Source organism: Perca flavescens, chromosome 9, assembly GCF_004354835.1.
Source record: "Perca flavescens isolate YP-PL-M2 chromosome 9, PFLA_1.0, whole genome shotgun sequence".
In the NCBI taxonomy this organism is placed as follows: Eukaryota; Metazoa; Chordata; class Actinopteri; order Perciformes; family Percidae; genus Perca; species Perca flavescens.
The window spans coordinates 32,241,952-32,256,277 of record NC_041339.1 but is presented as its reverse complement, the minus strand read 5'-3'; the positions used below and the strand labels follow the sequence as shown (position 1 = coordinate 32,256,277).

Below are 14,326 nucleotides of genomic sequence, written 5' to 3'. Positions count from 1 at the left end.
GAGAGAATGCCCTACTTATAGCTCATTTAAAGCTCAGTTGAAAAAATGCCTATGGGCAAACCAAAGTTGCACACATTAGTGGGTATGTTGTATCTTTTTCTGAATTTTTTTTAAGTCTTATGTGAATATTGTATATAGGGCTTTTGTTAATTTATTGATAAACGATGTACTTACTGTAGATGTAAATTTTATTATGGAATGTTTTTTGACCTGTGTGATCTTATCCCATGGGACTACGGATGGAAATTAGCCCTTGGCTACAATCCGGCATGTTTACCTGCATGGATTCCATGTTTGTTCATTAACATGCACTGTCCCAATCAAATAAATAAATGAAAAAAAATAAAAAATAAAATAAACAATAAGCTACATAAAGTGCAGATTAGGTGGGCATTAAAAAAAAACTATTTACAAAATATTTACACAGTACGAACACAAACACGTCTTACGCTTACGCCATCTTGGATTCTAATGATTCTAGTGATTCTAAATGTAGAGACCTACAACAATTAAAAAAACGGAAAATAATTAACAAGGTCAAGATTTTGGTTGTGGCATTTGAGTCATGGCTTGCCTTATTTAGTAGTTCTAGCTGGTTTAATTTTAAATGTTTTGTTTTACCAGTATACATTTTAGTGACATGATATATATATATATATGTCTGATTTCTTCTTTAGTTGTGTATATAGTGATGAATATCGTTATCGCACGATATGGTAATTCTTTATTGTGATAATATTTTTAAACACATCGCCCAGCACTGAGTAGAGTTAAAACAATTAGCTTATCCTCATCAAATCTCCTCCTTTATACTTTACAGTGCAGTCCACCAAGACACATCTTTTCTACAGGGATTGCATGCATGGAGCTGGTGTAGACAAAAGGAAACAGTCAAGCATGTCGCACCATTCTTGCAGATTCATTTCACAGTATTTAGAGATGATGTCAAAGGGTTAGTGAGTGATTTACAGTGTAGGTCCAGTTTTGTGTCGACTGTGGTCTTCATCAAATTCAGTCAAACAGACCTCCGCTGGCCTTGTGCTTGCGCCCTTTTGACTATATCCTGGTACATCTGGGACCTGAGGAATCGTGGGTACGAGTCTTTCTCCATGAGGCCGTAGACTTTAGCTTGGACTTCGTTGAGGCTTGTTGGGGACGGATCCTCCAGACTCTGCTTGGTCTTTTCCCTGGTACGGTAGTCAATGTTTACCTGCCAGGATAAGGAGAGCAAATACACATTGTTTAAAGGGGAAGGTCACTCATATATATTAAATATTATCATCAAAGCATTTGTTCTCCATGCTCCACTTGACCATGATTGTTTCATAACCTTAACCAAGTAGTTTTGGCTGGCAAATCTTTACCAAATCTTAACCATAACAGTGGCAGTTCGGAAAACACTCATTTGGGAAGGCAATGACGAATAACATTTTGGAGTTTAGTTCAGGGTACATGTTGCTGAGTCAGTAAACTAAAACAGGAAACAAGGCTAACGAACAAGCTGGTGGTGGGTTCATCACATTAGCCAAATAACTAAGGGATTGGATTTCATAAAAAGGTGACATTGGATTTTTATAGAGCAGCTAACCCTAATGAGCGTATGTCACAAGTACATTTAGGTAAACTTGTCACTCTTCTAGAGAATAAATTATGTGTCTTTCTCAGTAAATAAATTTGGTCTTAAACCTTGATCCGAAACTTGTTCTCTAAAATGGACAGTGTTTACAGTCACCGATAAGCAGGCAACAGAGTCCCAGTTCACCCCTTTGGGAGGCTCTGCGTTCATTGCATGTTCCGCGGACAGCTCTAGACTTGTACCAATCGCGCAGCCACGGTGTTCTGTGTATTGTCGTGGACACATACAGCCACTTTCCTGGAACTGCTTGAGCATCCATCTGCCAGGTGTCAGCTGTGTGTCTGCCTGGCATACTCTGTGTGTAGGACGGCCGATTACACCTGCCAGTCCTCATTGGTACAGTGGCATGTGTCATGTAGTTCTCCAATGTAAGTGCCATCCAGCACAGGGTGCCATGTCATTTCTCCGACGTTCCACTGTTCCAACCTCTCAATAACCCAAAACATTTCCTTTGGTCCTACAGCTGAAATAATGGAGTGTCGGAGAAATGGGCAGTCCCCCCAGCAGAGTGCCACAAACAAGAGCTTAAAACGCAATTTGATAGTGCAAATTTATCACTAGCAAGTTAATTAGCAGTTAAGAAATGGATTGATGGATGAGCCTATTTTTCGCGGATTATGCAACAAACTTTTAATTAAATTCTTTGTTAAATAATATTGTTTTAACTTTATTAAAATCGGCCAAATTTGTATTGTCGGTTAACGGTTAAACAGTGGAATGGAAGAAAAGTTCTCCCAGGCTTGGCTGGTTCAGATTACTTCACTGAGGAGTGGAGACAGAAGTCCAAAAGACACTTTTGAATTCTCTCTAACTAGGAGGAGTTTTTGGCCAGGATTATTTTTACAAAGGTTCACAGGAAACAACGGAATAAACAAAAGCTGAGAAGACGTTCAACTACAAGTCTGTCTGAGTAGATTTGCATAGACTCAATACTGTCTGCACCAACTAATCAAAAGTGCTTTGATTAGTTAAACTGTGAATCTTTGTTGGCCCCAACATGTGCTTAAAATAAAACCTCTCCCTCCGTGATCAAAGTGAAGTGCTGCATTTTAAAAAGGCAGACAGACTTAATTAAATCAGAAGACACACAGAGTTTGTTCATCAGGTAAAATAATAGGAACTTAATTAGTGAACAGGAAATAGGATATTAGGATAAGATGAGAGTAAAACTGTTTCTTCTACACATCTCTTGATTGATCAGGTAATTCAATTTCTTCTACACATCTCTTGATTGATCATTACGGTAAGTAAAGGGAAGAACACAAACTTCAGTCACACACACACACCTCTCTGGGCGCCTGAATATCAATGAACTCCTGAAAGATTTTGTTTGCTTTTGACACAAGCTTGGTTGAGCTTTTGATTTTTTTGTACTCCTCGCAGGCCATCCAAAACTCGATATTCTCGTCACTGAACTCCGATTTGAGATATGTCCGAAAGGCAGCCAGGCCATCTGGAAAGGACAAATGAATCAGATGGTAAGTGGAGGAGGTAAAACCAACAAAAACACAGACATGATTGATATTGCAGCGTAGCACTTATTCCCGTACAGCAGGATGCTGGATGTTTTTCTAGTTCAATATAGAGTATCTTGATCATGTGATAATACCCTTCACCCTGTGTTGATATTTTCCCAGCGTGTACACACTCTTGTTCCCAGAAGCGGCAAACAGCTCTCGTGATTAGAACACAGACAAATCAGAACAAAATACTCCCACAAAGAGATATTTTTTGCTGTCTTCATCAGTCAAGATAAGTGATCAATTAATGTGCTGCCCCCCATGATAACAGAGAAGGGCATGTTTTTCTGTGGGCCTGTGTCACATTGAAATGTTATTTCCATGCTTCTCATTTCTGCTGTTTACCTAATAAAGCTGGGCATGAGCAGAGGGGATAGTCCATCTGTGCATATTCAACAATATTTCTCACAAAGAAACACACACACTTTGGGAACAGGGACACACACACACACACACACACACACACACACACACACACACACACACACACACACACACACACAGCTTTTGTTTGAAGAAGTCCCCAAATAACCGTGTTAACAAAAAAGGAAAGAAGACTTTGAAAGCAACGGTCTACTTGAACTTTTGGAAAGCATATGAAAGGATTTTTTGCTTAAAAGACACACTTTGTGAAAAGCTCTGAGAGCACAGACCTCTGTGAGGTGAATTTCTTGTCTTCCACAAATTCATGACCTTATTTCACATTTATGTTGTTAAACTTTATCCCAATATTTTAACTATTTTATGTCTTATGCCTTAGATACTCATTTAGTTTGGTTGTACTTGTAATTTATTTTTTTATACACATTTAACAAGAGGGGAATTTAGAGGGAGTCTGAGACCCAAGATTTAGAGTGACATGACTGCTTTTGTAATTGTTGTGCATTGATAATAAACTGGATACTTCAACTTGAAACTTACGTGCAAACGTCTCTACATTAGGTGTGAAACTCATTGCATCTAGCATTGCATTAGAATTTGGAGAAGAGGTAGCTTACAGGTCAAAGCTTATAAAAGTATCCTATGGATCTGCATTGGCATCCAAAATAAACCATTTTTGCCAAAAGAAAACATCTAAACTTATTTAGTTTGAATTACATTAAAGGTACGTTAAAGATTCATTTATATGGAATGCTTAGCCATCAGAGTTTTCAAAGCTAACACCTGTACAATTTAAGAAAGCTGCTTGTCTGTACATCAGTATCCCTACTGAATGTCTTTGTAAACAACCCATGTAATTGCTAATATTCTTTGACCTTTTGTTATTTGTTCTCTGTTGATTTAAAATTGTGTGTAATTTTGGTTTTTCGCTTTTTTTCCTCTCTCTTTTCAGTATTTTAGTTTCTTTCTATTTTAATCAGATCTTTTATCTTATTGATTATGTGTGCATTAATTTGTAGTATTTCTATATGTGTAAACCAATAAAATAAATGAATATATATATATAAATAAATAAAGTGTTAGTTAAAAAGAATCTGAGCATGAACACAGTTCTGTTAGCTTAGAACAGTGCAACAGGGGAAGTTGATGAACTGACAGCAGGCTGTCCAGACTGACTCAAGCTTAAATAAACCAGAGCAATTAGGAGCAGCTGGGAGCAATATGGACAATGCACAGTAGCTGGGGCTGAAACAATCAGTGGAGAGACCCATGCGGGACACAGGGACCATCCAAGATATTATTCAAAAAATATATTGTTGTTTAGCTTTGAACACTCTATGCTACGTTCTGTTGACATTTTTATTAGTTGTCCCTCTAGCTAACAACCTCACTAAAGTACAAACTGTAACCCTGATAAAATAATCTTGAAAAGCAAAGCACTGCTGCTTGTCAACCTCACACAATGTTCTTGTGCTAACAAGACATGTAACAGCTGACACAGATATGGCACAGGTCAGGCCCCCAGCAAACATATAATTAGTTTTACACACTGGAGAATGACGCTAGAATGCAGTCAGGTCTAAATGTAAAATGTTTTCCCGCCTTTTAAATGAAATTAAGGTGAATGCAATATCCTATAAAGGAACAGTCAGTACTGTGTCCCTATTGCTTTGATATTACTTATGCAATGAGTGTGTGTGTGTGTGTGTGTGTGTTTTTGTGTGTTCACGTACATGTTGTAGATGACCTCTCTAATGCTTGGTCAATTGAAACAAGATACACAGCTCGATCACGCTTCCTCTGCCTGGGGAGGGCTCTATTCTTGGCTTTTTAACAAACTTTATGTTTTCCATGGGTGACATAAGCGCTCCATTAGTTATGTGTCAACCAAAGGTGTTATGTCACAACCTCGATCTGTACAAAACAGATAATGTTCATGTAAGTGCAGGGTGTTTACAGCTTTCTTTCAGTCTAGGCTGGCTGCTTCTGATCCCTTTGTTAGCACAGTGTTTGATATGGTCACTACAATCACGTTGATGACAGACCTGTGTGAAAAGTGGCGCATCCTATTTATGGAGGCTCGGACCAACACTTTGAAACATAACTGCGATTGAAGACAAAACTAGAGACTTTTTTTGTCTTTTCTGCTTAAGTTAGGAGAAGAACTGACACTTACTTGAAAAATAATACCCCAGGCGTCATTAAAACAATTCCACAGAAAATACTCAGTTTGGGCCGTCAGAATATAGGCTACTATACTACATACTATACTTGAGATTAGATGGCGGCGTTGCAGAGACGCTGCGTGGCAGGGGCTGCTGACCTGCGCTTCTTTTTACATCAAGAAGGCCGCTTATCGCGTGGTAAAACACACTTGTTAGCAGCCACATCAACTTTATTCAGTACTGTTAAATGTTACAAACGCAAGATCTTGCAAAATATCCAGAGTGCACTCTTTACTTTGTTACTGCTGATCACTATCGCACTACTCTGCAAATCTACCTGTCTGGAGCGACACATACCGGCCATCTAAACCTCGGAAATCAGTGGAAACGTTGGAGGAAGTGGGCCGGTGTAAACCGGGCTCCTTCCAACTACACAGTGAGCACTGACGCCGTAAGCCTTCACTACTATCTGCTGGGCTTCTATACAGTTTATTCTTCCATGTTGTGTCACAGGCAGGCCATGGTAGCCCGAGGTAAACAAACCACCAAACAGCAGAGACTCACCACTCCGTCTCGAAGGATTCATGGCATTCTACTATTGATGCTGCTGCTTTCAGGGGATGATCATCTAAATCCAGGACCAGTTACTCCGGAGGCATCACAAAACATCGGTGCTGAACTCCTTTCTGAATCCAAGGTAACATCTTCCTTGGAGGGGAGTGACTATGGAATAGCTATACCTGGTTTCCTGTTAAACAGCGCGGTTACAATCGGCATTGATAACTGTGACTTTTTCAATAACACACAGCCGACATCTGAAGTGCTCAGTGGACATAACCTTACGGACTTAAAACCTACAAGATACCCGACGTGTCGGAATCCTGCAGTGATAAAGCAGCGATTCTCTTACTTATTCCACACTGTTAATCACGCAAAGGTCGTATGGGATCCAAAAGTGAAAACCAGAGGACTTTTTGGTGGACACCTGAACGTTAGAAATGTTTCAAAGACTGAACAGTTGACTCATTTACTATTAAACTCCAACCTGAACTATCTATGTTTATCGGAGACGTGGCTACAACAGTCAACCCCAATTAATGTTTTCTCTGTACCGGGGTATCAGTGCAGACTGATCAGTGCTTCAGACGAGACAGAGCTGGGGGGAGAGGAGGAGGGGTATTGATATACGTCAAAGACGACATTAAATGTGAGCAAATACCATAGCAAAGACCTTATTCTCATGGGTGACTTTGATTTAAACTGGGAAGACAAGGGGAAGAGGAACAAATTAAAAACAATTACAGACAAATATAACTTACAACAGCTGATTAAAGGCCCAACGAGGATCGCAAAGAATTCAAGTACAGTGTTAGATCTTGTCTTCTCCAGTAAACCAGAGAGGATAATAGAAAGCTACAATCTGATCACTGGGCTATCTGATCATAATCTAACATTAGTAGCAAGGAAATGAACTAAAAACAGATTTAAGAACACAACACCACACCACACAGACATCATGTCTCATATACATAAAAGTAAACAACCTGAATTTGACAGTGAGATCAATGACTTGTTCTGGGATGATATATTGTCCACAGAAGATGTGGAACATGGCTGTGACCTATTTATAACAAAAATTGAAGAGAGGTGTTAGAGAGAAGTTTATTGTTAAGGCCAAGAGAAAACACAGAAAGAAAGTTAATCTACCTCGGTTTAGTGACAACTTGTGGCAAATGATGAAATGCTTTAAAGAAAGCTATTAAGTCTAGAAGAGACACAGATATTTTAATTTATAAAGGTTTTAGGAATAAAGTGGTTAAGGAATTGAGATCAGCCAAGTCATGTTTTTATCTTCAAGTAATAAATGAAGCTAAAGGCAATAGTAAAGAAATCTGGAAAAATATCAATAACCTCATAGGTGGAGAACAACTTCAGGAGATATACAGCTCAGATTTCAGAGTAAGAAAAACCAAAGAAAATGTTGCCTCTATTTTTAATTCTTTTTTTATTGAGTGACTCCATGAATTAGGAAATCACTTTAAGAAAAGAGAATTTACTATACACACTGATAAAGGCCATGGTTTCAATCTGGTTACAACTAATAAAGGACAAGTTAAAAAGATTATCTGTTCTTTAAAGAATTCTAAAAGTAGAGATGCTTTTCACACGGACAGTATAACATTTAGACACTTTAACTCCCCCAATCACACATTTAATTAACCTCTCAATTACACACAGTTGCTTTCCTGATAACTGGAAGCATGCAGTTATCTCACCCATCCATCAAATCTGGAGACCGCTATGAAGCAAGTAATTGTAGACCGATAAGCATATTACCAGTACTGTCAAAGGTTACAGAGAAAGTTGTCATAGAGCAGCTGACAACGCATCTAAATAACTGTAACCCTGGCTTAAATTACATGCAATTTGGCTTCAGGAAGAATTATTGCACAGAAACAGACGTTTTGCACTTCACAGAAAAAGTAAGAACACAACTTGATAAGGCAGGAGTTGTTGCTGCGGTTTTCTTGAACTTGCATAAAGCCTTTGATACAGTGAACTATGATGTGCTTATCTCCAAGCTTTCTTAATTTAATTTTTCAATACAAACACTAACATTGGTTTTCATCATACTTGTCAAATAGGATGCAGTGTGTTAGAATTAAAGATGCATGTTTCAGTTATATGAATCAAAGGGCGTGCCTCAGGGATCTGTGTTAGGTCCTTTACTTTTTAGTCTCTATATTAATGATCTTCCACAACACTGTCACGGAGTCAATATACAATTATATGCCGATGACACTGTTCTGTGCACAAATGCAAAAAACGCTCAGCTAGCAGCTGAGAAATTAACTCATGCCATGAAAGGTGTGGCTGAGTGGTTTGAACAATCTTGTCTCACTTTGAATGTCAGCAAGACAAAACGTATGCTATTTTGTAAAACTAGGGGGCAGATTCCAACTACAGGCATCTTTATTAAAAATTAATCAATTTATATAGTTACTGAATTTAAATATCTTGGTATCATAATAACAAGGTCACATGAGACACAGCCATCTTCTAACCATAAACAAACTAGGAACTATATTCTCAGAAGGTGAAGCACTGCAACTTCTGCTACTTGGGCGGAATGATTGAGAAGCCCTGTGGTGAGGAGCAGAGAGTAAAAACTGTGCTTTTCAGGTGTTGCACTAATTACTCCGCCCAAGTAGCAGTGCTTCACCCTTTGAGAAAATAGTTCCCAGTATGTATACAGTTAGAAGATGGCTGCAGAGAAAAAAAGAGAGCTAATTCTGGGTGATACGGTGAATAAGCTAAAATCTCCAAAGGTTGCCGTGTTCCTTTAAGGCGAGCTCACACTTGGCCTAGTTGCCTTGAAACATGCCCGAGCATGATTGTCCCCCCTCCCCAATCCCCTGCTGGCCTGCACTCACACTGCAATAAGACATTCAAGGCCAGAGCACGCCTACGCCATTACATTGCGGGACTCTCCGACTACAATGCCCCTTCATCTGTAAGGTAACAACCAGACCGGGCACGTTTAGCGATCACACTGATGCGTACCGTGCCCAAGTCCAACCAAACTGTGCCCCGGCCCACCTCTTTCAAGCATGCATGGGTTAGCGTATCGTGCTCGGGCAAGGGTTAGCGTACCATGCCCGGGCACGGTACGGAGCAATCACACTAGTCAAACGAAACCAACTTTCGGGTCAAACGTGCTCGGGCAGCAAGTATGCCCTTAGTCTCCTTGCTAAATATTTTCTTCTACAGTTTACATTTCCTTGTCCTCTGGGCTTCAGTAAAACACAGGCATCTTGAAAGGCAAAGAGTTATTTTCATATCAGTCAAAGAGGAGCTTGAGTGTGTACCAAGGTTACAATCGTTAATGAAAACGAACAAAATAACAAAAACTAGGTGGGAAAAAACATTGTTGTTAACTGAAATAAAAATAAAAATGAAGCATAACAAAAAAAGATAACTAACGAAAACTGTACTGTCTGTTTGCAATACTAACAAAATAAAATTATAGAGTAAATGTCCTTAGTTTTCGTCTCTGTCAATGTCCTTCATAGAGTAAATATATCTTTCAGATTTGACATTTCCGTCCATAGACCATAGACATATATACAGACATTCCATGGCAAATTGAACACGGTATAGTCCATGGCAGTACTGAAAGTCTAAAGAAAGCGTCCTATTTGAGTATGACTTATGTGTGTCAGATAAAAGCAAGTGCCTTGCAATGGAAGGTGGTAAAATATGTGGACAATTTATTAAAGGGAAAAATCCCATGAATTTGAAAGTACATTTGAGAAATGTGCACAAGGAGACTAACCTAGCTAGAAGACTAACACTAAAACTAATAAAAATCCAACTAAAACTAAGCATTTTCAAAAAATTATGCTAGCAAACCTAAAGTAGAAAACCTGCTTTAAAAACAGAATTTGAAAACAAAAAGTCAAAACAAAGTAAAAATAAAGACTAATGAAAAATGCAAAACTATAATAACTTTGGTGTGTACTGTGTGTTCTTGGTGATTTGAATGAAGTGTACGTGCTCTGAATCCACTTGTGTTTTCTTTAATTTGTCAGCTCATTGAATGCGATGTCGCTGAATCTACGTCACATAGCTTGTTAACAGTTAGAAAATAAACACATGGCCTGTTTGTGCAGATGGATTTGTGTGAGTGAGTCTGTGCCAGTGTGTGTTTGGTCCATGGGGAAGGTCACAGACAAGTATGTGACTCATTATGTGGTAAGGAGCCCTCACAGGGCACAGAAATGGATGACTTACATAAAATGGGCTTGGAGGGGGGTGACTTGTGCTGAGTGAAAAAAATAGAAACTAGTGAATCAAATAAACAGGATAGGACTATTTAACAGCTACATTAAAGTGGCTTTTATTTTCTTAATGCTGGCGGTATGTGACTTGTGCAGTGGGGACTGTTGAAAAATAGAAAATGGCCACTTACATTTGTGAGAGAGGAGATGATGAAACGATTCTGACCATCGAACAACCTCATCCGTTGATACTCTGATGCAGAGAAAGACAAAGGAAACTGCCTTAGTAAGATGCTAACCACCAGCAGATTTCATGCATTTTTAACACAAGATAGTACTGTATGTATTATTGAAGGGCAGCTGAGTTTGATGTAGGATTTATCCTCTGCTCACAGCAGTTCTTCGGCTCCAGGCCGTAAAGTAATTGTAATATCTTACTCCATTTACGGAATGTTGATACAAGGGAAGATAAGGCATAGAAGAACAATAGCTGACCCTTTTTGCACATTTTAATGCTCTTTTATGAAGTGGTGAAAATATGATGAGATAACACACTCTTGGAGATTAAAGGGATACATTAATCATTCGACACTAATGACCATACCATCTTGTTACAGAGACTGGAACAGTTAATTGGCATTAAAGGAATCACACTTAGCTGGTTTAAGTCCTATTTTTCTGATCAATCTCAATTTGTTAATATCAACAATAAACCATTCAAGTACGCTAAAGTTAACCATGGCGTTCCTCAAGGCTCAGTGCTTGGACCAATTCTATTTTCCTTATATATGCTTCCTCTAGGCAATATTATTAGGAAACACTCAATTAACTTTCACTGTTATGCGGATGACACCCAATTATGCCTATCAATCAAACCAGACGAAATCAGTCAGTTAGCTAAACTTCAAACGTACATTAAAGATATAAAATCCTGGATGACGTCACAATAAACTGAAGTTATTGTGCTGGGCCCTAAACATCTCCAAACTTAACTATCTAAAGATATAGCTACCCTGGATGGCATTGCCCTGGCCTCCAGAACTACTGTCCGAAATCTAGGAGTTATCTTTGATCAGGATATATTCTTTAACGCCCATCTAAAACAAACCTCAAGAACAGCCTTTTTTCACCTTCGTAACATTGCCAAAATTAGGAACATCCTGTTGCAAAGTGATGCTGAAAAACTAGTCCATGCATTCGTTACTTCCAGGCTGGACTACTGTAATTCCTTACTATCAGGTTGCTCAAATAAGTCCCATAAGACTCTCCAGCTGATCCAAAATGCTGCAGCACGTGTTCTGACAAGAACTAAGAAAAGAGATCATATTTCCCCTGTATTAGCTTCTCTGCATTGGCTTCCTGTAAAATCCAGGATCAAATTTAAAATCCTTCTCCTGACCTACAAAGCTCTAAATGGTCAAGTACCATCATAGGTAGAAGAGCTCTTAGTACCTTATTGTCCCATTAGAGCACTACGCTTCCAGAACTCAGAGCTACTTGTAGTTCCTAGTCTTTAAAAGCAGAATGGGAGCCAGAGACTTCAGCTACCAGGCTCCTCTCCTGGGGGGCAGACACCGTCACCACATTTAAGAATAAAATGAAAACTCTACTCTTTGATAAAGCTTATAGTTAGGAAGTGAGGAGTTGCAGCGTCCGCCTAACCCGGCCCACCTGCTTCTCTTCATAGTTGCCAGATTCATCTACCATATAATCAATAATTTAATAAAAGTAGAGGGAAGCAGGCCAGTACAGCCCGATCCGGTTGGGGAGAGTTCTAGCTCGACCAGGCTCCTCTCCTTAACCTGTCTATCTTAGTTATGCTGTTATAGTTCTAGACTGCCGGGGAAGTTAGTTCCTTCCTGTGACACATTGAGCTTCTCTCTTCTCACTCTTTACATCTGTTTCCATTTGTGTGCATCATTGTCCCAGAGATGCCTGTTACTAACCTAGCTCTGGGGAGTTTACTCCCTGGAGTCCTTATGTTTCTTTTTTCGCCCAGCATATTTCCTTGGATTATGGTGGTACCAAGATCTTGGTTGCAGCTGTCACAGTGGTCCTGCTTCACCCTGCTACGCTGTGCGATGCCCTGCAGTGTCCGGCTGCGTCCTGCTACATCCACCCATGCTCTGCTGTGCCACGCTACATCCTGTAGCGCCCTGCAGTGCCCTGCTATGACATAAACTACTATGACTACCATTTGTAGTCACTGTTCCATTATCTTTAGTGTAACTACTGTTGCCACTGTTCATCACATCCCCAACCGGCACTGTCAGACACCGCCTACCTTAGCCACTGCTAATGCTTTCTCTTGGGGGAATCACTGGAATGGGGCTTTGTAAATTATAGTGTGGTCTGGACCTACTCTATCTGTAAAGTGTCCTGAGATAACTCTTGTTATGATTTGATACTATAAAGGAAATTGAATTGAATTAACATTATTGTACTACTCTACCTTTCAGATTGTATCTAGGCTATATATGAAACACATCATTGTGAACATAAAAGCTCAATAACAAAATGAAAACCTTAAAAATGACACAAGTTTCTCTGTAAAGTTATTATGTGATTTTGTGTTTCAGCACCTTGCTGAGTTACTTTGTTTTGAAAAAAACATTTTCTTAGAATTTACCATTATACATAGCATGACTTTGACATTTTTCAGCCTAATGACTGGCCTCATTTGCACACATGGTTGTGCTTAATATATCATTTTGATTATGGCATCGCAGCTTAAGTTTAAACCAATTACTGTATATCATACTGAGAGAATGTTTCTCAATTGGCATACATTTGCAACGGTTAATTCTCAAGGCAAGAGCAAAAAACAACTCTTGAATTGCTAATCTATGTTGTTGACATGTTGGCTGACAGGAGAGCAATACATTGCATTGGAAATCCCATTAAAATACTAAAGTCTGAAAGAGGTCTAAAGAAGACAGCTCCTTCAAGAGTTTGAACATTTTGAAAGTAATTTCATAACACGTTGAAAATTGAAAGCCAAGTGTGGTGTCTAGAGAGTTATTTAACACAACAGAAGCTTGGATTTAAATTCGTCAAAAATTTTGTCATCCCACAAAAGTAGGCACAGGAGTTTTTGGCAGACTTACTTCAGACACCTGGCAGTAGTTTCGTGGGCAGGAGGCAGGAACTCGGAGAAGTCACTGTAGGAGTCCGATTTGTTGGACAGGCAGCCTAGTCTCGTCTTCATGGTACTGATCCTCCTGGAAAAAAATACAATACTTAATGTTTTCTTCTCACTGTATATCTCTGTGTTCAGTTTAAAACCTTTCAGAAAGAATTCCATGCAATTTATTCAGATCCACACGTGGGTGCATGGATGTGTTTGTCGCTACAAAAAAATCATCTTTTATTTAATTCCACTGAGAAGAAAGGTTGTGATAAGTAAGTTTTAAAAACCAAGAACCAGCTCCAAAAATATAGCTATGAAAAGTGCAACCCAAACACAGCTGGTAAGCAAATATGTTCAGTCAATTTGCCTGGATAACAGAAGGGGCTAATAATGCCTAGTGCTGTTATTCGACAAATCACATACAACTTGTGCATTTTAACTGTAAGCTCAGCACTATCAAAAATACTGCCACCATATTTTAACTGTTGCTAAGGTGGCTAATCGTATGTTTTATCTTCATGTAGTTGGGCTGCCCCTTTAGCTATTTAGACTATGTATAAGTTGTTAAATGTTGTTGCGAGACATGATGAATAAACTGATTATTTAAGAAAGAAGATGCAGAGAGACAAGGCCAACTGATTGGACTGTATGTAGACAACAGGTGCAACTCCATATTCAAAAAGCTGACTCAGTATGGCTCTGCCTCATTCAGG

At 39.1% G+C, this 14,326-nt stretch overlaps 1 protein-coding gene across 1 annotated transcript; it reads right to left on the bottom strand.

Annotated features, from left to right (window-relative positions):
- Nucleotides 1-707: 707 nt before the first annotated feature.
- On the bottom strand, nt 708-13,768 carry LOC114561379 (regulator of G-protein signaling 8). The gene is made up of 4 exons (XM_028587385.1): nt 13,591-13,768; nt 10,675-10,736; nt 2,923-3,089; nt 708-1,210 (listed from the first exon to the last, which is right to left on the bottom strand). Exons 1-4 carry the CDS (start codon nt 13,689-13,691, stop codon nt 1,016-1,018), a joined length of 525 nt encoding a protein of 174 aa, XP_028443186.1. The 5' UTR covers nt 13,692-13,768; the 3' UTR covers nt 708-1,015.
- Nucleotides 13,769-14,326: the final 558 nt, after the last annotated feature.